Source organism: Heloderma suspectum, chromosome 1, assembly GCF_057233095.1.
Source record: "Heloderma suspectum isolate Gila_16-S chromosome 1, 16-S_ref, whole genome shotgun sequence".
NCBI classification, from domain to species: Eukaryota; Metazoa; Chordata; class Lepidosauria; order Squamata; family Helodermatidae; genus Heloderma; species Heloderma suspectum.
In genome coordinates this window covers 414150003-414175532 of record NC_139458.1, presented here as the reverse complement: position 1 = coordinate 414175532, position 25530 = coordinate 414150003, and the positions used below count along the sequence as shown (strand labels likewise).

At 47.8% G+C, this 25530-nt stretch overlaps 1 protein-coding gene across 3 annotated transcripts in view; it reads left to right on the top strand.

Annotated features, from left to right (window-relative positions):
• The window catches only part of KLC4 (kinesin light chain 4), a 71822-nt gene extending 46315 nt beyond the window's left edge, over positions 1-25507 (top strand). The window contains exons 12-16 of one of the 3 annotated variants that reach the window (XM_084829043.1): positions 453-561; positions 1202-1333; positions 20734-20858; positions 22575-22632; positions 22841-25507. In XM_084829043.1, the coding sequence (XP_084685169.1) occupies positions 453-561; positions 1202-1333; positions 20734-20858; positions 22575-22632; positions 22841-22930 (514 nt within the window). In that variant the 3' untranslated portion in view covers positions 22931-25507. Of the gene's footprint in view, positions 1-452; positions 562-1201; positions 1361-6811; positions 20859-22574; positions 22633-22840 lie in introns of those variants that run through there. The other 2 variants (XM_084829042.1, XM_084829044.1) reach the window with 2 other exon arrangements.
• Positions 25508-25530: the final 23 nt, after the last annotated feature.

Genomic DNA, 25530 nt, shown 5'->3' with positions numbered 1-25530 from the left:
GAGCCATGGTCTCACAGCAAAGACAAGTAACTCCTCTGAAATGTGTTGTATAAGTGGAGGGTCTCTGTGTATGGTAGGAACTGTTTAGCTTTGCTGTCTGAGTGTATTAGGAAGTGGGAGTTGTAGATAAGGGAGCCAGTGTTGGTGTAGTGCTGAGAGTGCCGGACTGGGACTCAGGAGATCTGAGTTCTAGTCCCCACTCGGCCATGAAGCTCACTGGGTGACTTTGGGCCAGACACTGACTCTCAGCCTAACCTTCCTCACAGGGTTGTTGTGAGTTGAAATTGGAGAGGAGGAAGACTATGTAAACCGCCTTGGGTTCCTTGCAAGAGAAAAAAGGCGGGATATAAACGGATTAAATAAATAAAAGCGTGGCCCAGTGTTCAGGGTATTGCAAATGTAAGCAAGGACCCTGAGCCTCAGTGTTGCACTTTCTCCTTCGTGTCTCTCAGCCCCACAGTGAACACCACCCTGCGGAACCTGGGTGCTCTGTACAGGCGCCAGGGCAAACTGGAGGCTGCGGAGACTTTGGAAGAGTGTGCCATGCGTTCCAGGAGACAGGTAAGGCCCGCACTAACCCAGGAACAACTGTTGGTGCAATGCAGGGGTGAAGAACCTGTGGGCCCCCAGATGTTATTGGACTCCAACCCCCATCGGCCCTCACCGGCATGGCCTGTGGTCAGGGATGATGGGGGTTGTAGCCCAACAGCATCTGGAGGAGCACAAGTTCCACACCCCTGGTATAATGGGAACCCTGGGTACAAGAAAGCAAATGTTTTGTGTAAATATTCCCATGTTGGGAGGTTAGAATTATGATCAATTAGACGTATAAGGCAATCCTGAACTGTAGATCTGGGAGCCTAAACTACTGGCTGACATAAAAAATGTAAAATGCCTTTCTAGATTCTGGTGGTGGTGGTGGTGATGTGGCCCAATGCAGCCAGTGTGACTTTTGCTGGAAAGTCACACCTCTTTATTTTATCATAGAATCATAGAGCTGAAAGGGGCCATTTAGGCCATCAAGTCCAGCCCCCGCACAGTGCAGGAATGAGTGACTTAAGCAGGGAAGTCACACCTCTCTAATTTTGTAGAATTCGTCTACTTGTTCAGCAAAAAGTGTTTCGGAACTCTGTGTTTCCCTTGCCGAGGTCAAGCCCTGACTTTTGCCTCCCCTTTTGCTTGGTGTTTTGTCCCCTTGCAGGGCATTGACCCCATTAACCAGACCAAGGTGGTAGAGATTCTGAAAGAGGGCGACGGCTCTGAGAGGAGGAGGAGCCGAGACAGCCCGGGGGGCAGCGTCAAATACGAGAGTGCCACAGATGGTAGCGAGGAAGTGAGTATGGGCGTGGAATGGAATGGGGTAAGTACAAGTCCACCATCAAGAGCCGCCTAGTCCAGCCAAGAGAGGCAGAGGGCAGCGACTCCCTGAGTTCTGTGTTCAAATGCTGCCCCCTGCCACCTCGGGGAGCTGATGGCCTGTCGTGGCATGCCCACCTCCATTCATTCTCTGCATGCTCTCCTGCCCACTCCTTTTACTGCCAGTTAGCCAGACCCAGGAAGGGAGTTCTTTCTATCGAGTTCTTGCCACTTGCTCAGAACTGCTGAGCCTTTTAAACAATAATTTGGAAAGAAAGAGCAACAGCAACTAATTGTAGGTACCTTGGTCTTCTCTACTAATATCCCACAGTGCTGCTCTCCCCCGTCTGCTCAGGGAGGGGGAGGGGGGAGAAATGACGTTGCTTCCACTTCTGGGAGGTAACTATGTTCTCAGAAGAAGAACCCAAAGTGTTTTGGCTCTGTTCTGTTCTAGGAAAAAGGGAGGTGCGTGTGTGTGTGTGTGTGTGTGTGTGTGTGTTTTCAGTGACTGAAGGATGTATCAAGAGGCGGTGGAGTGAATGTGTAAAGAAGTATCGTTTTCAAAGTGACGAAAGCGACACACACATACCTACCTGTATCTTTTGTAGGAGCATATGACCTGGTTTGCACATAATACTAGCCCATGGTTTCTTTAACCCATGGTTTGTTGCTCTACCCGAGGTTTGTATGGCAGACGATCAAACAAACTGTGATTTCTTTTTTCAGTCACTGAGTTGTTTGTTTCCCTCCTCCTTCGTCTACTCCCTCCCTGTATCCTAAATGCCTTTGTGGTGCTGCAGTATTTGTATGCAGAGTGGCTGGTTTTTTCTTGCCTGCTGCCCCTGTAGCCTAGCAAAACAACACATGGTTCTGGGTTCACATGTAATGACAATCCATGCTTTAAACAACCCAAAGTTCCCAACCCAAAAACAAACTATGGCTTCTCTTTTCAGGTTGTTCATGGTTAACAAACCATGATTTGTTAGCACAGTTTCATCCACACATCATGGCAACCCAGAATTCAACAACCCCTTAGATAAATAAATCATGGGTTAGTGATATGTGTGAACTAGGTCTATGAGTTAGGGCAGATCCTTCCTACTCTGCCCTTTTCCTGAGTCTTTACTGACCCCTGGCTGATCATCAACATGTTCTACTACACAGCATGTTGCTAAAGGGAATGATTGGATGCCTTGGGCTGGGTGGGCTTGAGGGATCTCTCTCTGGTCAGGATCAGATCCCAAGAGATTTCAGCCCTTGAAAAAGAATTTGACCTGCTCATAGTGGCCACATTACTACGTCCAAGTCGTTAGTGAGTTGTGCTGGATGAAATCAGGCCTTGATGGAAAACATACCGAATTTGTTTCCCTGATCCTCCCAACCATTTTGGTGGTCTTTTCTCTCCTCCCAGCTCAGGGAGGGGGCTCAGGCTTTGCACTGTAGCATATGTAAGTTGGGGAAGGAGCACAAGGATGCAATGTGCTGCCTCCCTTGATGAAGCCATAAACCGACTTGTTTCTCTGGGATTCTTCATAAGATGTAGCTAGCAGCCAGAGATCTGATCTAGATTAAGGATGGGGAGGTACTGACCATCCATTGTTTCTGTGCTTTGGTTACCTTTAACATGCACTCGCTCCATTGCTCACTAACTCTTCACCCTCTATTCTCCTCTGCTGCCCATTTGCCTGCATGCGCTTCTCCATTCCCCATCTCTCACAAGTGAATTGCCATGACAGCCAATCAGCACCAAGAGGTCTTGCCGTCTTGATTGTGGATTGTACCTAGCAAGCAGCAGATGGAGAAATCCTGCCAAAGAGAAAACATGGAGCCCCTGGAAGCCTGGGGACAGGAGTGCATAAAACTCCAGATACCAAAGACCTGAATTCTATTCTTTGCTTCCTCAAAGAAAGTCACTTCCATCTCAGAGTGAAGACAGGCATGATATTTTAACAGCAATCATAGCAGCCCCCTCCACCTGTGGTGTAATTCCAGCTTTGCAACGTGCATTTCAGATGTACAGTACACCCAGCTGAATGAGCAGCTGTCAGTCTTGCCCCTCTCCTCAGGCAGGCTACCTTTAAGAGAATACATATATGCATTTATACATACATGCTTTCATCCTTCGCCTCATTAAAAAAATGTGGACATTTAAAAATATGGTTGCAAAACTACTCCAGGGATTCTAAGGAGACGTGGGTTGATGATGGCATGGGTACTAGCTAATAGGCCCCCAGCACAGCTATAAAATGTGCAGAACCAGTTTTTCAGCGTTTACTTCAGGACACACAGAATTTGACATTTTGTATTTTAACGTGGAGAGGATGCTTTCAAACAGCCCCCTTCTGTTCTTTAAATGTTAACGTCTGCCTTCATCCTTGGGCTAGTGTTCCTTGCCTGCCCTGATCAGGGTTCCCCTTGGTTGAGAGCTGTTCCATTTCCTGCAAAAGGGACTGCCTGCCCCCATCTTTTTAGAGCTATCTGTTCTCCAGGCTTTAGGGTGGGCTTCAACCCCAGAGAAAGGCCAGTAGTTTCAGGTAGTGGTTTCCTCTGCTGTTAACCTCCATACTGTATGTCTGCAGTGCAGGAGTAGCCTTATATCCTTGGACATTCTTTTGCTCTGGAGGCTGCATCCTTGTGCCAGGACTCCTTCCCTCTCTGACTGCATGTTTCTAGATGATCAAGGTTGTGGCGCAACAGGTTGAGCCTTAAAAGATGCCAAAGCCAGGGACCTGCCCAACGGTGGTCTCCAATGTGGTGACGCATGGGCACCCACGGACACCTCTCTTGGTGCTCACCTGGCTCCCTGCCCCTCCTGATTGTTATGATTGATAGATAGATAGATAGATAGATAGAATTTTTCTTTTAGTTTCACCAGCTTGCCTTCTGAGAAATGCATGTTTCGTGACCAGCCATGCCCACCATAGTAGCCATTTTATGAATGGGCAAGCCTCACCCCTGGCAGCCATTTTGTGAGAGCACCCACAACACTCTCTCAAAATGTTCCAAAAAAGATTGAGGATCCCTGTTCAAGAACTCCTTCTCCAGCTGAATGGAGGCAGTATCCATGTTGGATATCTGTCCTGTAATGTCCTGGGCTTGAGGCATCTGAGAATGACATATTATCTTCTCCTGGCAAGCTGCAGATGGTCAGTCTAAGGTGCAGCTCCAGAAAAGGACCAGAACTTATAGCTGCCTCCCACCCCCAAATTCCCCCAAATCTTGAAGTGACTCTGCCTGAAATAGAAGATGCAAAGACTGTTGACTGCCATACTGCTGATCCGTTTCCTCGGGTCCAGCAGTTTTCAGACTATGTTCTGGGGAAACATAGAATCTGAAGACTTAGAATCATAGGGTTGGAAGGGGCCTACAAGACCATTGAGTCCACCCCCCTGCTCAGTGCAGGAAGCCTGATTCCCAGGCAGTCTCCCATCCAAGTGCTAACCAGGGCTGACCCTGACAGCGTTCTCCCCATGACCACTCAAGTCGCGTTGCCCTCCTGGAGCAACAGTGAGCCCCCACCGACCTGTCCAGCACCCTGCCTGAATTGAGAGCACTCCCTGGAATGCTTCCCAGAATTCCCAGCACCACGCAGAGCTTTCCATTCCAACGTAGAAAGGCTTCCTGACACTGGTGGTGTCGTCAAAGCTTCATCCCCGGCACTCTTAAATCCCAGTTTACACGTTTTTTGTCACTGGACTCTCGCGCTCTAGGCAGCCTTGAAGGCTTACGTGTCTCGATCCAAGCTGCAAGTTCACCTGGGCTTTGGATTTGGTGTAAAGCTCAGCAGTTCATTTATCTGGCCTGCCTTTGCCTTTTAAACACGAGTAGGTTTACCTGTGCTTCACTAGGTCTGAAGCACTTATGTCCTCCTCCCCCCTTTCTGTCTTCTCCCAGCTACTCCAGATTTGATCAGAACGCTCAGCGAGGCAAATAAGGACAGTGTCAGACTGAGACCGCTGGGTCCTCCCAGTCCCTGGCCAGGTTTTCCACTGGCCTTAAAGGAGGGGTAGAGCGCAAGGTTGCCATGCAGGAGGCCCAGGTTCAATCCCTGGCAGTTGCAGTTAAAAAGACCTTGGGTCGCTGGGTTGGCAAAGCCCAGCCTGAGCTTAGGAACATAAGTAGAGCCCTGCTGGATCAGACCCAGGGTCCATCTAGTCCAGCTTAAGAACATAAGAAGAGCCCTGCTGGATCAGACCAAGGGTCCATCTAGTCCAGCTTAAGAACATAAGAAGAGCCCTGCTGGATCAGACCAAGGGTCCATCTAGTCCAGCTTAAGAACATAAGAAGAGCCCTGCTGGATCAGACCCAGGGTCCATCCAGTCCAGCATTCTGTTCACACAGTGGCCAACCAGCTGTCGACCAGGAACCCACAAGCAGGGCACGAGTGCAACAGCACCCTCCCACCCATGTTCCCCAGCAACGGGTGTACATGGGCATACTGCCTCTGATACTGGAGGCAGCACATGGCCATCAGGACCAGTGACCATTGATAGGCTTCTCCTGGTCTGAGCTAGATGCAGCAATGACATGGTAGGGTGACATTTCACATGTCCCGTATGACCCCTTCCTGCTGCACTGAGGCACCTTAGCTCAACATGCAAGGCCTTGCTGTGTCTAAGGACGAGGCTAGTTGCCAGCAAGCAAGTTAACATCTGTTCCTATCAGCACTCCCCTGTTCCCCACCCCTGCCCATCCCTGGTCCCATTTTCTGCTCAATGCTTTCAGTTCAGGCAGCAGTGGGCTGTGTTTTTGTTTGTTTGTTTGAAGGGGGGGCTCTTCCAGGAAGAAGGACGTCCTGACAACCTGAGATTTTTTTATTGATTTATCGTTACATTTATATCCCATCTTGTTTCCCCTGGCAAGGAACCCAAAGTGGCTTACATGGTCCTTTTTATTCTCACAGCAGACATGTGAGGTCAGTTAGGCTGAGAGTCAGTGACTGGCCCAGAGTCACCCAGTGAGCTTCAAGGCCAAGGTTGGACTGGAACCCAGGTCTCCCCGGTCTAACCCTCTTAACCACTGCACCACACTGGCTTTGGCCCATTGTGATCAGTAGAAAAGCCTAGATTGTGAAGGAAGGAGGCAAATACCCTCTGGTACCTCTATCCATAAAATACTATTGATGAGGAGACTTTCTGGCCCCAAGATTTCCTAGTGGTCCAGTATGTGATGTTTCTACCCAGAAGCATGACTGAGCGAAGCCTGTATCTTAACTATTTCCAAGCATCCTTTATCCAAGTGCATGTTCCCTTCATTACCTAAAGAAGGTCATTCCCACCCCCACTGCCCTGTTTTTTAAAGGGCAGCTTTGTGACTTTCCACCCCTCTGCAGGTGTTTGTTCTCCGTGCTTGTACTGTTGCCTGTATCTCCCCTTCCCTCCCTGCAACTCCTTGGGGTTTATTGTACATCCTCACTACGGCCTTGTAAATTGTGTCTTTCTCCTCTGTGCACTAGGCTTAAATGCCTCCTGAGACACCTCCCCCCCTCCACCACAATCACCCGGATGCTTGTGCTGCTCCTTCCGACTTTTTCCTTCAAACCATCCCCTTCCTTCTGCTGTTCCTGCTCTCCTCGGCAAGGACTCCACACTCCAGCCCCCCAACGCTCCATCCCAGTGGGCATCGAGGGGCAGAGCAGCGCCTGCAGAGGACTGCCCGGCTGGCTGCACACGGCTCTACCGCGGCATCGACGAGCAAGAGAACAGGAAGAAACTCCTGGAGCCTGCCTTTTCCCCCTCCCCCCCACGTGCCAGGGCAGGACGTCAGCAGGATTCTCTGTGGCTCCCTCTGTCCCCTCACGGGGGCTTGAATGAAAGGCTTCTGCTCCAAAAACGGCCTTGCTTCCCACTCTCTGCCCTGCTCGTTCTGGGGTCCTACACATCCACAATCTCCAGTCACCCTTCCTCCTGCCTTCTGACATACTCGGATTTTGCTGCCTCCATTCCAGCTCTCTGCCCCACTCTTTCTCCTTCCTCCCCTGCCTCCTTTCTCTTTCCCTTGCTGCCAGGGAGGGAAGACGGTGGGGAGTTAGTAGAGCGTGGGATATGCATGTTTCCAGTCCCTTGCCTCTAATTGTAGGGGAGGGGTGGGAGCTGTGATTCTGTTTTTCTTTACTGTTATCTGGACAAGTGTATGATGCCGAAATCACATCCAGTGTGCCCACTGCTGCTACTGTGGAGGCCCGGCTGCCACCTCATGCAGTGGCTGGGCTCAGGGCCTGTCTGGATGGGGGACGGACATAGGTTTCACCGCCATCTCCATTCTCCTAGGTGCTGGTTACTTTTCAGCCTGTTCATGCAGGCGAAAAGGACGGGGCCTATCATAACCAGGGGGTGGGTGGGTACCAAAGGATGCGCCAAGCAAAAGTGGACGAGACGTAAGCGCGAGCTGTAAGCTCCTCCCAAGAACCTTGTTTTTCATTGTGAACTGGACACAGTCAGCTTCCCAGGATGGAATGGAGGCATTAGAAGTGGAGAGGTTAAAGTAGTTGTGCCAGACATAGAGGGCGTTGTTTTTAAAATCCTATATCCAGTACTGGCTTCTCTGATTAGACTTTGGCCTGGACTTGCTCTGCCTGCCGCACTTCAAGATGCCTGTGTTTCAGATGCTTCTTGATGGCTATGAACTTGAGAATCTTTGTTTGTCTCCTTGCATAGTTGCTTTTTTTTTTTTTGTGCGCCAACAGGAGGAGACAAAGATGGCTTGACTGCCACTGCTTCATTGCCGCTCCTCCCATAGGGTAGGGGGGAAGTGCCTGCATATTTACATCTCTTAATTTATTGTCACGATTGTAAATTTTTAATCATGCTTTGGGTGCCATCTTTTGGTAGAAAGGTGGGGCATAAATCAAATATATAAATAAATGCTGTTGCTTAAAGCTGGCGATCGCAAGGTCCCAGAAAAGGGCCACAAAAGCGGCACATAGAAAATGGGCGTGTTAACCGGGAAGGTAGCAACTGTAACTGCTGCTTATTTAGAAGCATGGCAAGCGAGCAGAAGAGAAAGAGAGAGTTGGAACCGCACATCTTATACAAGAATGATGAAAGTGAAGGCCCTTGCATGCAAGTGAACAGAGACGGGCGGGAGTAGAAGGTCCCAGTTTTAAAGTGGGAATAGTTTGACCCGCTGTGATTGGGCCTCTGGAAGATTTTAATGGAGGGGGAGATAATTTTAGCTTGTGATGTGGAAGTCCGAAGTAGATGTGGGGTAGAAGTGTTCATGGGATGTGCAGTCAGTAGAGGCTGGTGGCTCCAATGTCAGTGGAGTGGTGAATCTGCTCCGGGTTTCAGTCAGAACTCTAAAGGAGCTATCCAAGGTGCACCCTTTAGATTTCTGACTGGTTCTGACAAACCCAGAGCGGATTTGCTGCCCGCAGACATCAGAGCACCACCACTGTGTTCAGTGCAATCCTATTTGTGTTTTCTTAGAAGTAAGTCCCGCTGTGTTCAGTGGCGCTTACTGCCAGGTATGTAGGATTGCAGCCTTAGTGGGGCTGCAGTGCATGAGGACTTGGCTTTGCAATGAGCTGAAACCGGGGAGGTGTTTCTGGGCAGGGAGGGGGAAGAGAGATTGTTCCTTCAGGAATTGGGGCACAGGATGGGACTTGCAGAGCGTGGCGGAAGTGTTTTCATGGTAGGGATGGATTTTAGGATAGAAGGTGAACAGGACACATTGGATTTAAAAATTGTTGTGAGAAAGGGAAAACTCTGAGATGCCGATTAGAAGGGCATTATTACGTTTTCTGTAGAGCAGAATAGAAAACAAAAGTTTGGGGAAGTGTTTGCTAGCACATAGGACTTAGTGACGCCTGGGGAAAACAGGACATTGGGATTTTCTGGGCTGGGAATCTGGTTTCTAAGGAAGACAGTTCTTCATCACTTGGTTGTGGCTCTTTATGCTTCTGCAGAATAACTAGGTGCTTTGATGCATGCCCGGGGGCATGCAGGTGCAAGAGAGAATTTCCTTTCTGCTCTCATACTGAGCATAGCTTTTGTGCCTGTCTGGGTTTGTTCCCTTTGTTGTTGTTTTTTTTGATGTGGTTCAGTGTCCTTGTGAGTATAGCTGGCTTTAAAAAAAGAAGAAGAAAGACTAGATATGTTTATAAATTAGAATTTTAGGGCTAGGTGTTAGGTAAGATGTATGCACCCTTTTGCTCCAGGTGTTGATTAACTGCTGGAAGTGAATAACAAAGAGGGTGTCATTATCACCCTGTGCTGTTCCTTTTTCCATCTTCTTTGAAGCAGCTGGAGCTGCTCACTGCTGGAGGCAGGATGCCAAGTCAAGCTGGGCCATTGGCGTGACCCAGAAAGGATGTTCTCAGGTGGAGCTCTGTGGCAGGACGACTTGAAGGCCCTAGGCCAGCCTTCCCCATGGCCATACTGGCTGTGGATGATGGGAGTTTGTAGTCCAACAGATCTTCAAGGTGCCAGGTTGGGGTAGGGTTAGGGTTAGGTTGCCTAGTCCTAAATGCCTGTTGTGGCTCCTTTTGGGAGCCCTCCACAGCTTGTAGTGGGGCCTCTTGCTTTTCTCCTCTCTCCTTCAGGAAAGGGGCTGCTTGTGCATGCCTGGGGCAGGACAGAGGGTGCTTCTCCCCCATGTGGGAGTGGGTAGGGAGAGGTAACCCAGTATATAATCGGTAAGACCCCCTTTACACTACTTTTACCCACTGTACAGGGAGGGGAGGTGGGGTCTGTCCCAGGATGCTATGAAGAAGCCTCTGGAGGCGGAGCTTAACCTGGAAGGCTTCTCCCAGCATCTCCCCTTAAAGCTCTCTCAGCAATCTTCCCAGCTCCGCATTTTGCCTTGCACTGGGCTGTTCACAAACCATTTTTATAGCACTGGGTGGGAATGGGAAGTGTGTTCTCCTCTCTGCCTTTGACAGACTTGGTGCTTTCCTTTATGTTGTGAACTAATTTACCTCCAATTAAAGGCAGAAGGACCTGAACCCTTGCCTCCTTGTGCCTCTTTTCCCTATGCTGTCTTTAAATATATATATATTTTATTGTCTCTTTTTCCTCCAAGGACAAGGCTTTAGACCAAAGGTGCACAACCTTTTTGGCCCTGAGGGCCGCATGCAATGCACATGCTTCCACATATATGTGCACGGATGCACATATCGCAGTGATCCTGATACAAATTGCTCCTTCCTTGCTGCTAGCAACAGTGGGGAATGAGCGATCTGGGGAGCCTTTGCTCCACTCCCTCTACCAGCAGTCCTGATGCTGAAGGCTGCTGACTCTCTCCCTGAGAGATCCTCATACAGATTGCTCTTTCCTTGCTGGAAAGAGCAATCTGTATCCCTGGTAGCAACAATACAATTGGTGGGAAATTGGTCGGAGGGGGGTGGAGTTGGTGGTGGCAGCAGGAGGGGTAGGTCACCTGAGGGGCTGCAGTTAAGTCCTTGGGGGTGTAGGCTGTGAGCCCTTGCATTAGACTTGCACACATTGAGGATACTGTGTGTTTTTTCTCTCCTGATTTTTCCAGTAGAAGAGCAAGAAGCTGCATGCGTGTGTGTGTGTGAGGGGGCGGGGGTATGAATGTACCGCCTCTGTGTGTTCAGAGAGAGATATGAGTTTGCCTCTGGAGAGGAGTCACTGGTCCTGGCGGAGTAGCCTTGGACACACTCAAACTGCAGGGGGAAAGCAAACTGTAAGAAGACCTGCTTTTCCACACACAAAAACTGACATGAACTGGCTTTCATTGGGTCTGAGTATCTAGATGTCAAGGCCTCCTTGGAGGCCTGTCTCAGTCTAATCCAGTAGCCAAGTCCAGACACAGACAAAGGGATTCTTTTCAAAGCTTTATTCCTCTTTTACAACTTAACAACTCTACCGTTAGCACTTAGATATGAGCAGCAGAGTACCTATGCCCTAAGTTGGAACAGTTGGTCCCCGTTTGAAAGGGAATCACTGGCAGACCCCTGAACTTAAGGGCTAGGGAGAGTCCCTCCCCTTTTCCCTTGGATCCTCTGGGCGCAACCATTGTTTGCGCGCCAACCGGGCACTACGCCTCCTTACCACGCCCTCCATTTGGCGCCACTCTCTGCATCAGCGACGCGCGTCCATCAAGTCTGCTTCCCACGCTCTGTCACTCCCAGGACTGCTATCTAAGCTAGGAATGCCAGTGGGAGGAATCTCCGTCAGCTGTTGGCTCTGGGAAAGAGGAGTGCGCTCCTCTCCCAGGAGTGACTCCTCTTCCTCAGAATCAGAACTACTCTGGGATTCTATGGGCTCAATGTCCACCCTGACACTAGGGTGGACATTGGGAAAATGTTGCTTAATGTTGCTTTGAACGTTCTAGGGATATCAAAATGTGAGTTGTTCCTCTGGGATAGTAGCATAAATACAATTCCACAGGGGACCTATATTCAAATCCTGTTTTCTATGTTGTATTGCAGCTTTCCCTGCCCTGGTGCCCTCTAGGGGTGTTGGAGTACAATTGCCATCATCCTCAGCCAGCATGGCCATTGCCGGGGAGGATGAGAATTGTAGTCCAATACCTCTCAAGGGCACCAAGTTAAGGAAGGCAGTCGTTGTGCCTCATTTTCTTCTAGTGACATCATTCCAAGAAAAATAATATTGCTGGGGAATAAAGCAAAACAAAACTGCTTAAGTGACTGCAGTAGCCAAGCTAATGTTGTCTGCCAAGGGCAAAGAGAATAGAGGGCCAGTTAACCCAATACAACTGCCCACCATGGGTTATTTAACCCACACTGAGGCTGTGGTGCGTGCAGCCACCATTCTGTATATTCAGCCGCCACTCAGGGTTGTCATGTCATGCGAACCTGGTGAGTGTGGGTTATGTGAGGGTTGCGAGGGTTAAAGAATCATCACATAACCCTAGAACAGACCATTCTCATGACACCACAACCCCTGCCTGGGGGTTGGATATGCAAAGTGGCGCCCACAGACACCGTGGGTTAAATAACCCACGACGAGCTGCACCGTGTCAACTAGGTCAAAGTCTCTTTGATGGGAGAACTGGAATCTGTTAGTTGCATTTTCATAATGTCCATGATGGGAGTGCCAGCCTGGATCAGCCCAGATCCGTAGACAGTCAATGTCTAGTTTTCCTAAAAGAGATGGTGCAAAAAAGTAAAATGGTCTTTTCGACTGGACTCCAATTTGGTGGTAGGGGTCAACTGGTCAAGCTTTTCTCAGCATGGAGGTTCAGTGCTAGGAAAAGCATCATGTGCTAAATGTCTTCTTACCCAAATATAAATAAATGGCAAGCCACGTTGGGTGTAAGAGTGTACATGCTGTTGAGCTTTACTGAACTCTGTATTGGGCAAAAGGGAAAGGCAGGGGATATCTCAAGATGTATGTAGCAAGCTTAGCTACAGCTGACTGAGTCTGCAATCCTATACCTACTTATCTGGACTCTGGGACTTTCTTCTGTGTAGACAAGTATAGGATTGCCATTGCTAATTTTGTTTGCTGCATTTATATCCAATCAGCTAGAGGCCTTTTCAGACAGAGTTGTAAATAAGAACCCTTTATAAAATAGCTTGCATACTTCTACAAAGACACTGGCCAAAATTATTATTATTATTATTATTATTATTATTATTACACATATATATATATATACACACACACACACACGCTCATAAAAATAATAATAATTTTGGCCAGCGTCTTTGTAGAAGTATGCAAACTATTTTACAAAGGGCTCTTATTTATAAGATATATATATCTTATAAATAAATGAATGAATGAATGAATGAATGAATGAATATTCATCTTACCATTTTGGAGCTTCACGGTCCAATCCTACACATGTCTCTGCCAAAGGAAGCGCATTATAGAACACTCACTATGAGACTAAAGTAATCTGCAATTGCAGTCAGCTCAAATGCTGCCAAAGGTCGTAATCAAAAGATGTGCCCCTAATTCTAGAAATTAAGTTTATGTGCAAAAGCCAGATGGAACTTTTCAGAGCAAAAAGACTGACTTCGCTCACAGTATACCACTGGAGATCAGCTGTTCCATGCACACCCTGAGATGTGCTGATGATGGTCCGTATTCTGCTTATCATACGGTATTTGTAGCAGCCCCTGCCTGAACGTGTGCAAGGGCTGTTGCAGTTGGCTATGATTCTGTTATTGTATAAACCTCAAGTAACTGGCTAACAGTAAGAGGCAAGAAGAAATGTCTGTCGTGTGTTTGCTACCCCTTGAACCAATTTTGGGCGAGCTCACCTCAAACTTACTGTGCGTGTTTGTGCTTTTAATCTGTCAAGGATATTCAGGGTTGACATATGTTTTATTTCAGGGGGCCCTAGTCCTACAGAGCAACAGCTTCCCTTACTTTCTAAAATCCCCATTGCAGGGCCACTTGAGGCTGCAAATGACTACAGTACTCATCAAACGTTGTGGAAAGATCTAGCATTTAAAAGCACAGTTGTACCTCTTCGTTGCGAGATGGAGATCATGGCTCCAGGCCACCTATGGAGGGTGGGTGATGGTGAGGGATACAGAATGACACATGTCCAGTTCATGAACACTTTGAGCTGGCTGGTGACCACACATTCTACAGCCTTCTCCCCAAAGGGATAGATGCCTGTGGAGGTTGCATCTGTGTTAGGTTTCCTTGAGCAGGGGATAACTACAGCAAGACCCTCCAGCCCACTGTCCTCATTGAATTACAGGTTCATTACCCCAGCCAAAACAGGAGCCTTCCCCAAGCTGGTGCCCTCCAGATGTGTTGGACTGCAACTCCCATAATTCCCAGCCGGCATGGCCAATGGCTGTGCACTGTCAGAACAGTACGTAACAGCATGCGTGAAGGCCTCAGCAAAGCCACCAAGATCCAGCTCAGCCACGGAGCTGTATCTGCAGTGCAGCAGGATGGTTGGTTCGCTATCAGAATCGCCAACCTAGTGGTTCTCCACAGCCAGAAAGACCTAGTCTGTGTTGGATCAGCTCTGCAGTAAACACCTCCTATAAGCTAAATAGAGCCATCTTTACAGCTCTCTTCCATTCTGCATACACCCACGAGCTCTCAGGGCAGGTGCAGGGTACTTTTCTCCACAACTGAGATCTGATTCTTAACATCACCTTAGTGATGTGGCAGTTGCTGAAAAAATGCTGGTGGTGGTGGTGGTGCCCGTCAGCTTGCAACAGTACTGTGCTCTGAGCCGATTGCACGGCCATTTCCCATGTTCGGGGCCGCACCCACTATTTGGGAGTTGCTGGCTCAAGAAGTAACCACAAGAACTGGCTGAACCACATGACTGCTTACAAGCCAGGGGTCAATGCTAATCATCCTCAGGGAGCTATTGGACACCTGGCAGCATCCACCACTGCGCTAACACCTGCCTCCTGGGCCAGGCGGCTTGGAGCCGCCATTGCAATTTTCCCAGCATGCCCTATGGCAACCTTCCCAAACACAGCACCCTCCAAATTGAGCTGGACTATAACCACCATCATTCCCAGCCAGTATGGATTAGCTGTTCTGGTTGGGGGTGGTGTGAGTTGTAATCCAAAAAGGAGGGTGCTGTGTTTGGGAAGGCTGGCCTGGAGTGACGCTAAACTTGGCCATTGTGGGAAGTTTCAATAGTGCCAAGGCACCCAGCGTTGGTTGCAGTGTTGCTACTAGTGCTTACCACAGGCAGGTAGGCCCACGTAGAAGGGGCCTCTCAGAACTGTAGCTGCCCCTGGATGCTGGCACATGTTACTGCTTCTGCGTGGAACCTTGGTCACATGGAGGAGGCTTTTCAGCACCTACCAAATTACCAGTGTATGAGGTGGGCTTGACTAGCTGTGGTTAGCCTGCACCAGCCTCCCCTCCCTTGGCACCCTCTAGATGTGTTGAACTGCAACTCCCATAATCCCCAGGCAGCATGGCCAATGGTTGTCCTGGCTAGGAATGATGGGAGCTGTAGTCCAACACATCTGGAGGGTGCCCAGTTGGAGAAGGCTGACTCCTACAAGGACTTGCTTCCTCACTGTATACATTAAGCACCGATTGTTGTTTGACGTGTTTATAAACCTGGTGGGAAGCACATCTTTGGTTAAGCCCCTCGTCTCTCCACGTAAACGGTAGAGGAAAGGCAGCACTGATACAGAGGCCAGTTCCCAACACTCTGCCCCTTGTCAGTGTGACCAAGAAACGGGACCAAGGCTAGGGGGAAGTTGATAGGGGCAGCTTTGGCTCTTAAGACCAGGATTGTCAGGGGCAAGAAGCACATTTAGGCCTCAGCCCAACAGTGTCCCTTTCCTCAGGTATAAGTGAGCATCTGCCATTCATTCCGGTGGCATAAAAATAAAAGCACGGCACTTGGAATGCTGTTCCTGTGGAGCAAATCTGCCCATCGGCCTTGAACCCTGGCGCAGGGAGGCACCTCTGGAGTAGGTTTCCAGACAAGGCTCTTATTGTGCATTCACCCTGCCTCATTCATAGAATTTTATGGGGGAGTCCAGATGATGTTGCCTTCCATTTGTAAACCCTTTCCCACTGCTTTTCCCTATTTTTTTTAACCACAAAAAACTCCATTAAGGGTGCAATCCTATGCATATTTAGGCAGAAAATGGCCAATAACTCCCAGCATGCCCCACCCAGCCATGCTGGCTGGGGCATGCTGGGAGTTGTGGGCCTTTTTTACCTTGTTTTTGGCTGGGGCATGCTGGGAGTTGTGGGCCTTTTTTCCTGTCTAAACATGCATAAGATTGCACCTTAAGGGAAATAACTACAAACTGCCTTTTGATTGATAGCGTTAGGCACCCTCCATCTGAAAGCACCCTTAGAGGGAGTCATGTCACTTCCCTTTTTCCCTTGTCTTTGAAGGCAGGATTGTGGGGAGCAAAGAAAATATGTTTTAGAAGCCCCCCTTCCCTAAATACGCTGGAAACTACATTCAAGGCCATAAGAGAGGTCCCGCCCATCCTGAACACAGCTTTGGATTTGGAAGGAGACCTTTCTTACCTCCCCTGCAGGGCTGGGATGCTGTGGTTGATTCAGGATAAGAAGGGGACAAGGCCAGGAGTCAGACCACCTTCTCCACAGCCGTGAGAACGGGAGGATATGTTTCTGGAAAGGACTGGAACTCCCCATCGTACATTCCCCTCCCTACAAACCTTGCTATGTAGTATCTTGTATTAAAATAAAACTGCAGTGCTGCCACCCTGCCTACTCTTATCAAGAGATTAATGAATTCAAACTTCGTGGAAGGCAGCAAGGAAAGGTGTGTGTTTGTGAGTGAGTGTACACGCGCGCGCATACATACCAGCCTTTCCCAACCAGGTGCCCTCCAGATGTTTATTTATTACATTTCTATACCATCCAATGGCCAAAGGTCTATACTGTTTAAAACTACAGAATAAAATCAAAATGAAAAATAAAAACCAATATAAAACCTAGCAGCAGTGGAAAGGTTTAAAACACAACAACATATTTAAAAGCAACAAACTGTAGTTGTTTGACTACAAACCCCATCAATCCTGGCCACTGTCTGGTTGGGGCTGATAGGAGTTGTAGTCAAAATCATCTGGAGGGCTTTCAGGACGGGGAAGGGTGATTCACACAAACACAAATAATTTTTATTTTTAGATTTCTAAACCACCTTTAAGGATTTCAGACCTTGAGAAGGTGTACAAACAGTAACCATAATGTAATAATACAAATATAAAATCACAATATATCCACAAACACCTCTCAAAGGAACAGTTCTAAAACTCCACAGGATAGCAATTAATAAAACACAAATTGAAATTAACAAAGTTGGGGGGGGGGGTTAGATGATAATGATGGAGCCATACATAACATAACGTAAGTTCTGTAATCTAACATAAAAGAGCCCTGTTAAGAACATAAGGAGAGCCCTGCTGGATCAGACCATGGGTCCATCTACTGAGCATTCTGTTCACACAGCAGCCAACCAGCTGTCGACCAGGATCCCACAAGCAGAACATGACTGCAACAGCACCCTCCCACCCATGTTCCCCAGCAACTGGTGTACACAGGCATACTCTCTCTGATACTGGAGGCAGCACATAACCATCAGGACTAATAACCATTGATGGCTTTCTCCTCCAGGAATTTAACCCACTTTTAAAGCCTCCCAAATTGGATAGCTGTTGGATCAGACCAAAGGCCTATCTAGTCCTGCATCCTGTTTCCCACAGTGGCCAACAAGCAGAACATGAGCACAATAGCTTTTTCCTGCTCTTCTCCAGCAGCTGGCATTCAGAGGCAGAGAGCCTCTGGTCCTGGAGGTACCATATAGCCAACCAAAAAGCGACCTGGAGAATACCAAATTTAGCTGTTCAGATTTAGCAGGATCCTACACGCAAGCAAGATGATCTTATACTACCTGAAGCTGGGACTTTATTCTCTCAGATATGTCCCCTCTCAATGACTAGGTAAAGTGACCTGATTTGGCTCCCTCCCTCCCAGCAACCTTCAGGAGGATCCCAGGTGCAAATGGAAACCATCTCAGTACCTGGTAGAGCCTAATTTTGAATGCCTAATGCCTCCTTCCGCTTTCCATCTTAAGACACTAACCATATGCAGACTCCATGCCTTGAACATCAGCCACTTCCCCCCACCCCATTGTACTTAGTTTATCACCTTGCCTGATAAAGAGTTCTAGATAACTATTTTGTGACCTTTGAGTTGGCCTCATAAAGGTATTACAGTGGTATGGCTTTTGGAAATGTTCACGTAGCCATCGTGACCAGTAGCCATACCTAGCCTTATCCTCCATGAACTGGTCTAATCCCGTTAAAGCTATTTAAATTGCTGGCCATCAGCACGTCTTGTGTTTTGCTGTTGGTTGGCGGACAGGGAAATATTTTGTAGCAACCACTAGATACAGGCAGGCGGATTAAGAAGGACACAAATTCATGAAGATCAGGAATATTACACGGGATAATTAGGGATAGAGAAACAGGTGTTTAAAAATCGGTTCAGATTAGGGCCTTCTAAGAGGCACTGGGGCCTTTAAAAAAAAGAAACCATATTTAAAAACTCTCATAGTAATAGCAGTAACCAGTGAGAAAAGCACAGATATAGATCAAAGGTTTTTGTTTCCTACATCTTGCTGAATATGGTATCTGATTTAGAATTTGAATTACAGAGAATCACATGCTTTCATGGGAGAGAAAAGCAAGCTTTTAAGACAGAGAGATGTACTGTTGTTGTTCAGTCGTTAAGTCGTGTCCGACTCTAAGATGGCCTTAAAAATATACAGATGGCTGCTCTAATCCAGAGAACTTTGTAGGCTGTGGTAGGCCCTGCTTACAAAGATCTCCCCTTGCTAAACATTTTATTTGGGATGACAATTTTGACAATGCTGATTGCCCATAGGGGGAAAAGAGAGATGACTGGCTATCTCCACTCCCAATAGTAATAAATCTTCATGTCCTGCTTCTTGTCCTGCATCGGGCTAGCTACTCTTGGAAATATACTAGATACGAAATGGGCCTTTGGTTGATCCAGCAGGGCTCTTCTGATGTCCTTGCTTTAGGATCGCACATCTACTTCCTGCGTAATAGCCACTCAAAAGAGTCCTCTGGACAAGCAACAAGCTAAGCTTTACCATGTTCCCTCAACTGCTCTGAAATCGTGTGTGTGTGTTATGCGTGCATGCGTGCGCGCACACACACACATGGGCCACATGGATTCAGATGATCCTCTCTCCATGCGCCAAGAGTTGCCACTTGAGATATTCTTAAGAGGCCTATGCAATAATAATTATAAGTATGACTCTGTCTTAAGTAACATGCAATTAAAATGAGTGCACCATCTGTGGGCTGCATGCAGCCTTGGCCACTTACAGCATGGGCTGCAGAGCCATGGGAACCCTGCCTAGAATTTCCCTTGTTAGCACTAGCTAGGAAAAGCCAGGCTGCAAAGATCGTGCACCCCTCAATTAAAGGTTCCTAAGACTGATTTAACAATTCAGGAATTAGGGTTTCTAACTAGTATCTATCATCTAGAAGATAGATATCTTCTACCCTTCCCCATCCCACAAGGGAGCCCAGGGAGGTATGCAACTCACAAAATTACGGCTTTATGCATAATAATTAAAATCTCCAACCATATAACTAAAACAGCAACATAATACAACACACACAGTCTCAAACTGTAAAATTTCAGGACCAGACTACATCCCCAAAGCTTGGGTGAACAGACATGTTTTTAATTGTCGTCTATATCTCAACAGTGTGGGGACCAACTCCACTGCCCCAGGAAAGAAATTCCACAGTTTATTAGGTGGTCATTCTCATCACTGAATTGATTTGCATATGATAAACTGAGAGCAAAAGTGGGCATAATTTCTTGGGTCATATGGTTGATATTCATGGTTGTGAGAACTTTATGATGTCATGAGAGTTGGATAGTTGCCATGAACAATTTTCTAGTGAATGTTTGGAACTCAGCCATAACTTCAAAAAAACCTCTGTCTCTCACTCCTTTTTAAGAATGAATGTATGTTAGGGTGAAGGCCACTTTATGCATCCAGTAGAATCAAGAGGTATAGCTTTACCTAGACTGTACCACTACAGGTTACTGGTGGGGAAAATCACATTTTTCAAATACTCTTCCAAAGAGGAAGAAAACAAAGAAACAAAGAAACCCTCCCTGCACCTGGGAAAATAGCACATATAGGAGAAGACTGGGTTGAACCCATTCCCTACACATACTAGTTTTCTATATGGACTTCACTTTTTCATGGGGAAGCATTCAAATGCGCAACCCCCAATTGCAACCTGAACTGGGCACTGTCCAGCTGTACCATTCAATTCTGTAGAACAGGGGTGGGCAACTTGTAGCTCTCCAGTTGTTTGGCCTGCAACTCCCATTATCCTTAACCATTAGCTATGCTGGCTAGGGCTGATGGGAGTTGTAGGCTAAAACATCTGGAAGGCCACAAGTTGCCCACCCCTGCTTTAGAAGTTATAAACTATCTCTGAGAGTTAGAGGATATGCATATACTTCTGTTAAGTGCAGCTGCAAATGTGCTCATTTGGTACAGGCCACTGTCATGTTTAAGATTAGCCATGTCGCTCCCAGATACATTTATTTTTTCTAAGAGATTCCCTCCCCCTGTCCTCACAGGTTGTTACTGAATTCTGACTTGGAAGTCCTGAGGCACTGGGGCTGTTCACACAAGATGCTAACCCACACTCAGTGGTTGAGTGTGGATTGTTGTTGAACCATGGTTTAGCATGTTGTCTTAACCCAGGACATTTTCCGCATTGTGGCTTGTTAACTATCCTGAACAAACCAACAAGAAACCATTGGTTCTCAAGGTGGCTTGTTCAAGAAAAATAGCATCTTGTGCGACTGCGAACCTAGTCAATGTTTTCTTCTGATCTCTGGAATAGCTGGTGTTTGTCCACCATCCCTTGTCATTGGTTGTCTTCCATTCCAGGATGGCACTGGTGCCCTCCGACGCAGCGGCTCACTTGGAAAGATTCGGGACGTGATCAGGAGAAGCAGTGAAATGCTAGTCAAGAAGCTGCAGGGGAACGTCCCGCTGGAACCAAGGAACACTAAGTAGGAGGCTCTTCTGAGGGCTTGCAGACTCTTGCACTTGGGTCTAGCTAGTTGCCATCTCTTATGACTGCAGCCCCCCCTGCCCCTCCCCCCACACACACACACTTCTCAGCAACTGCAAAACCCATTGAGCTCTAGCTCTCTCATTTTATTGGCTACTACTGAACAGACTCGGCTTCATAATGGCTCGGAATAGCCCCTAGTTTGATGCAGCAAAGCCTTCAACCAAACGTTCGCAGCTGTCAGAGCTGGACACGTTGTGCCTACCCCACCTGAATGGGGCCACGGGTGCTGACACCCCTCAGCATGGCCCCTGCCATGGGGCACCCCTATAGTCCCCTGAGGGAGGGGTCTATGCACTCCATTCCCCTAAGGGGGGCTGCCGCACAACAGAGGGGAGGATCAGTGTATAATTGTGTCCCTCTGCCAACTAATCTCCCTTGGCTTCATACTGTAGCAACTGTCTGAACAGCTGAACTGTGTTGTTCGGGGAAGTCTGCCCCTATGGTTGAAGATGTTATTGCAGGCATTAACCACACTGACACATTTAAATTAATATCAATTAATTTATTATTTCTAAAGACAAAATAACCCTGGGGTGCACACCCCTGGGGTCCCCTTAGTATGCATGCCACCTAGGTTTCATGCACTTGGCACTATGGCGCTGAAAAATAGACAAACACATACCCTCTTTTATTAACATAGATCACTAAAGCACAAAGAGATTGATTGCAGTCTTCAGTGATCTTACTTTTGCTCTCGTGATTCCCCCAAAATGTCTTAAATTGATAAAATGAGGGCATGCTCGGGATATCTTAACCGATAAGGTGTAACCAATCTTTTATGCTCTTTTGCTTAAAAACATCAAAAGTGCCTTGCAGTGTATGATCAGACCAAGGCCCACATAGTCCAGCGTTCTTTACAGGAATGCCAGCAACCAGTAGGTGCTAAGCCAACCTTCCCCAAACCAGTGCCCGACAGATGTTTCAGATTTCAAGTCCAATCAGCCCCAGCCAGCATGGCCACTGGGGCAGGAATGCTGGGAGTTGAAGTCCAAAGTATCTGGAGGGCACCAGGTTAGGAAAAGCTGCCTTAGCCATTCCACTGGAAAAAATGGTCCACCAGTTGGCTGCAATTTGCTTTCCAGCCACTTCTGGGCTACAGCAATATTGCCACAGTTATAAGTCCCCCTTCCCCAACCTGGTGCCCTCCAGATGTTTTGGACATCAACTGCCATCAGCTCCAGGAATTCTGGGAGCTGTCGTCCAAAACATCTGGACAGCATCAGTTTGGGAAGACTGATATAAGGGAATGGCAGTTCCTTGTGGTATCTGCCTAAGTATGGCAACCTCAAGGGATTGTAACTTTGTCCGAGGTTTGACCCAGTGGGGTAGTTCAATATGACAACAAATGATGGTTTGGCATTGCGTGAACAAGCCTGGCTGCACACTGGGGATCATGTGCTCCTTCCTCTCCCTTCCCCCATATGCTGCAGTTCCCACCCTCCTTTCTTGGTCAGAGGCAAACCACATTTTGTCCAAAACCAACAAACTATACTTTGGACCCGCATTAGATTTCTTGCCCAAAGCTGAAGATTCCCAGCTACAGACATTTCCTGTGTAGAGTGTGTTCCCAGACCAAGGAGAAGAACCAGGGCGAAGAGTAGGCCTAAAGGCACGGCTGTGGAAACAACATTATTTTTTTCTCTTTTATTAGCATGAAACGAGCAGCTTCGCTGAACTACTTGAATAAATCTAGCCAGGATTCCTTCCAGGTGAGAAGCCAGCTGAGGGATGCTGGGAGTTGTATTCTAAGAGATCTGGAGGGTACCAGGTTGGGGGAAGGCTGCCGTATGCAGATAAATCTGAAAACTTGCTGGATAGTTTTAATTTCAACCCAGTAAACACAAGCTCTTGTTCTTAGTGCAGATATACTTACAAATGGAAGATGTAAGATCACGAGAAAGGGGATTTGTTTTTCAGGATTCCCAAGGCCTTCGGGCTGAGAGCAAGGCCTTCAGCGCAAGCAGCATGGATCTCTCCTCTCACAGTTCCTTGATCACCTCCAACTGAACCTACCACTTTAACCATCTCTGCACCCCATCTCAGATGCTGACTGCTTCACCATGTGGATACTGCATCTCAAGTTGATCACAGTTTTAGATATTTCAGCTGCAACCTCCTCCTCCCACGTCTCTCATGTTGATATCACTACCGTGGAAGAAAAGAGTACTCTGTCACTGGGTAACACCAACCCATATGGGACCACTGCCAGACTAGGTAGGGGACCTTCCTCCTCCTATTTCCTGTGGACTAGCAGCTTTGGTGAATGCACTTACCACCTTCTTTGTGAGTGGTGTTTTCACCGATTGCACAGAATGAACTCCCAAGAGCTCTCACTTGAAGCACTGGTTCTCTGAGCTGAGGTTTAGAGACTTACCTCTTCCTTAATGTGGACCCTTTCTTCCATATGGTACTGCTGGGAGCAGCTCACCTCCATCCATGCTCTCACAGTGGCTTACTCACTCCTTCAGTGCCTACCCCCAGGCCCTGTCTTTGGTAGTCCCTAGTGCCATCTACTGCACTGTATAACCCTCATCTCCCTCCTGCGAGGTCCTTCTCAAACAAGTACCTTTGTTTGTGGCTGCTGTACTTCTGATGCAGACAGGAAGGGGGCATGGGATTGTTGGTTAGAATCCCCACTGTTTTGTGGGGAGTTACTTTGTCTAAGTCAAGGGACAACTCAAGACACGAAGAGACAGGCATCGACTCTACAGAGATTTAGTATGTGTATACACTCCACTCTACAAGCCTTGACCCCACTCTGGCCTGATTGCCTGCATCTGCCTTAGCAGGAACAACTGTAGTGCAGAGCGATGAAGATAAACTGCAGGGATACCTGCTGCCATTAGCTATGTGTTACCCATGATTCACTTCTAATTGTCGTTGTCTTAATTTAATAAATAAAAACGATCACAGAAACTAGCTTGCCAACAGTCTCCGGAGCAAATGTTGCTGTTGGATCGCTCCTGCCTTGGATTTCTGTTTTTACTGTGCAACAACTATGACAAGGAAACAAGAGAAAGAGCCGTTATCTCAGAACTGAACACACAAATGCCATCACGTTTATGTCCCCGCACAACAGAGAGATAGATGAGCGCATAGTCTCTTCCTTACTGAAAATAGCACCAAGGCAAATCTGTAGTTCTGAACATAGGGGACGGTGTCATGATGAATCAGTCCGCTAGTCCATTTGATCCAGAGCTGGCAGCAGCTCTCTTGGATCTCAGGCTAGGGCCTTTCCCAGCCCTGCTACCTCAGTCCTATTTCTATCTGGAGATGAGATTGAACCTGGGACCTTCTGCGTGAAAAACATGTTCTCAGGTCTGGCTCCCTGGGCAAAGCATCCTCTGGTGGGCCCTTGTCACCACTAGAGAGCTTACCTGACAGTGGTGGCCATCCAGCACTCCATTTAAATTTCCCACAATGCCACAGAGCAAGGTTCAATCAGGGGCACTGTGGGAAAATTAAATGGTGGCTATAGCCACTCAGTGCCGCTCAGAGCACCAGGTCAGAAATAATTTTTGAAAGAAGAGGCCAGGCCAAGTGTCAGTGATGGGCTCTGCCAGCTGCCCAAGAATACTAGATGTTGATGGCAGCCCTGCATGTGCTTGCCTTACCACTGAGCTGTGCCCCCCCCCCCCCCGGTGATTAATGGCTCTGCAGTCCTGTGCATGCTAGATAAGCAGATAGCTGTTTGTCAGTAGAACGGAGTGCCTCAGGAGGTGGTGGGTTCTCCTTCACTGAAGACCGTTAAGCAGAGGCTGGTCAGCCACCTGTCAGGGATGCCGTAACTGCATCTTGTGTTAAGCAGGGGGTTGGACTAGATGATCTCTAAAGTGCCTTCCAACCAATGGAGGCCGGTCAGTGTCAGTGGGGCCGTGGATCCGCTCCAGGTTTCAATAGCTCCTTTAGAGTTCTGACTGAAACCCAGAGCTGATCTACTGCCCACTGACACCAGAGCCACCAGCCTCCACTTGTTTCCAACTCTGTGATTCCGTGAAAAAGGGTGAGCTGATGTATCACCGCTGAACTATCAGAGATCTCTCCTGCACCCCTGCACCTTTAAAAGACATCCTAATAGGCCAAAACTCAACAGGTGCAGTCTTCTCAACTGCTTGTACTACATCAATGCAGTAACCTGTACCTGTTGAATTTCTCTATCCATTTTTTAAAATCCACGTAATTTGTTGTCTCCTTTTTTACATACATGTTTCAAAGTACCACAAAAGAAGGGAGTCTGTAAGTTACAGTGCTGTGCCTTTAAAATGCAGGCGACAGGTAGAAATTCAGCAGGCAGAGTCATTCTGGTCACTGCCTCTCCACTGGATTTTATGCTTGCCTCGAGGCACTGGAAAGCACAGGGCCTCTACAGGCAGGGAAGGGTGTGAGCTGCACCTACAAAATGCCCTAGCCTAGGGTCATCTCTGCTTTCTGGAATAGATACGATGCTAATTTCAAAGCACTGCGACGAAAGCGAACCGCCCGCCTCGTCAACTGTGTCTGAATGTTATTAGGAATTCCGGTGTTAGTTACTTCCACGACCTTTGCCCCGCACATGGAGGTCCTATCCGCTGCAACCGGAAATCTGGCTAGAGAACCCTGCAGACCGC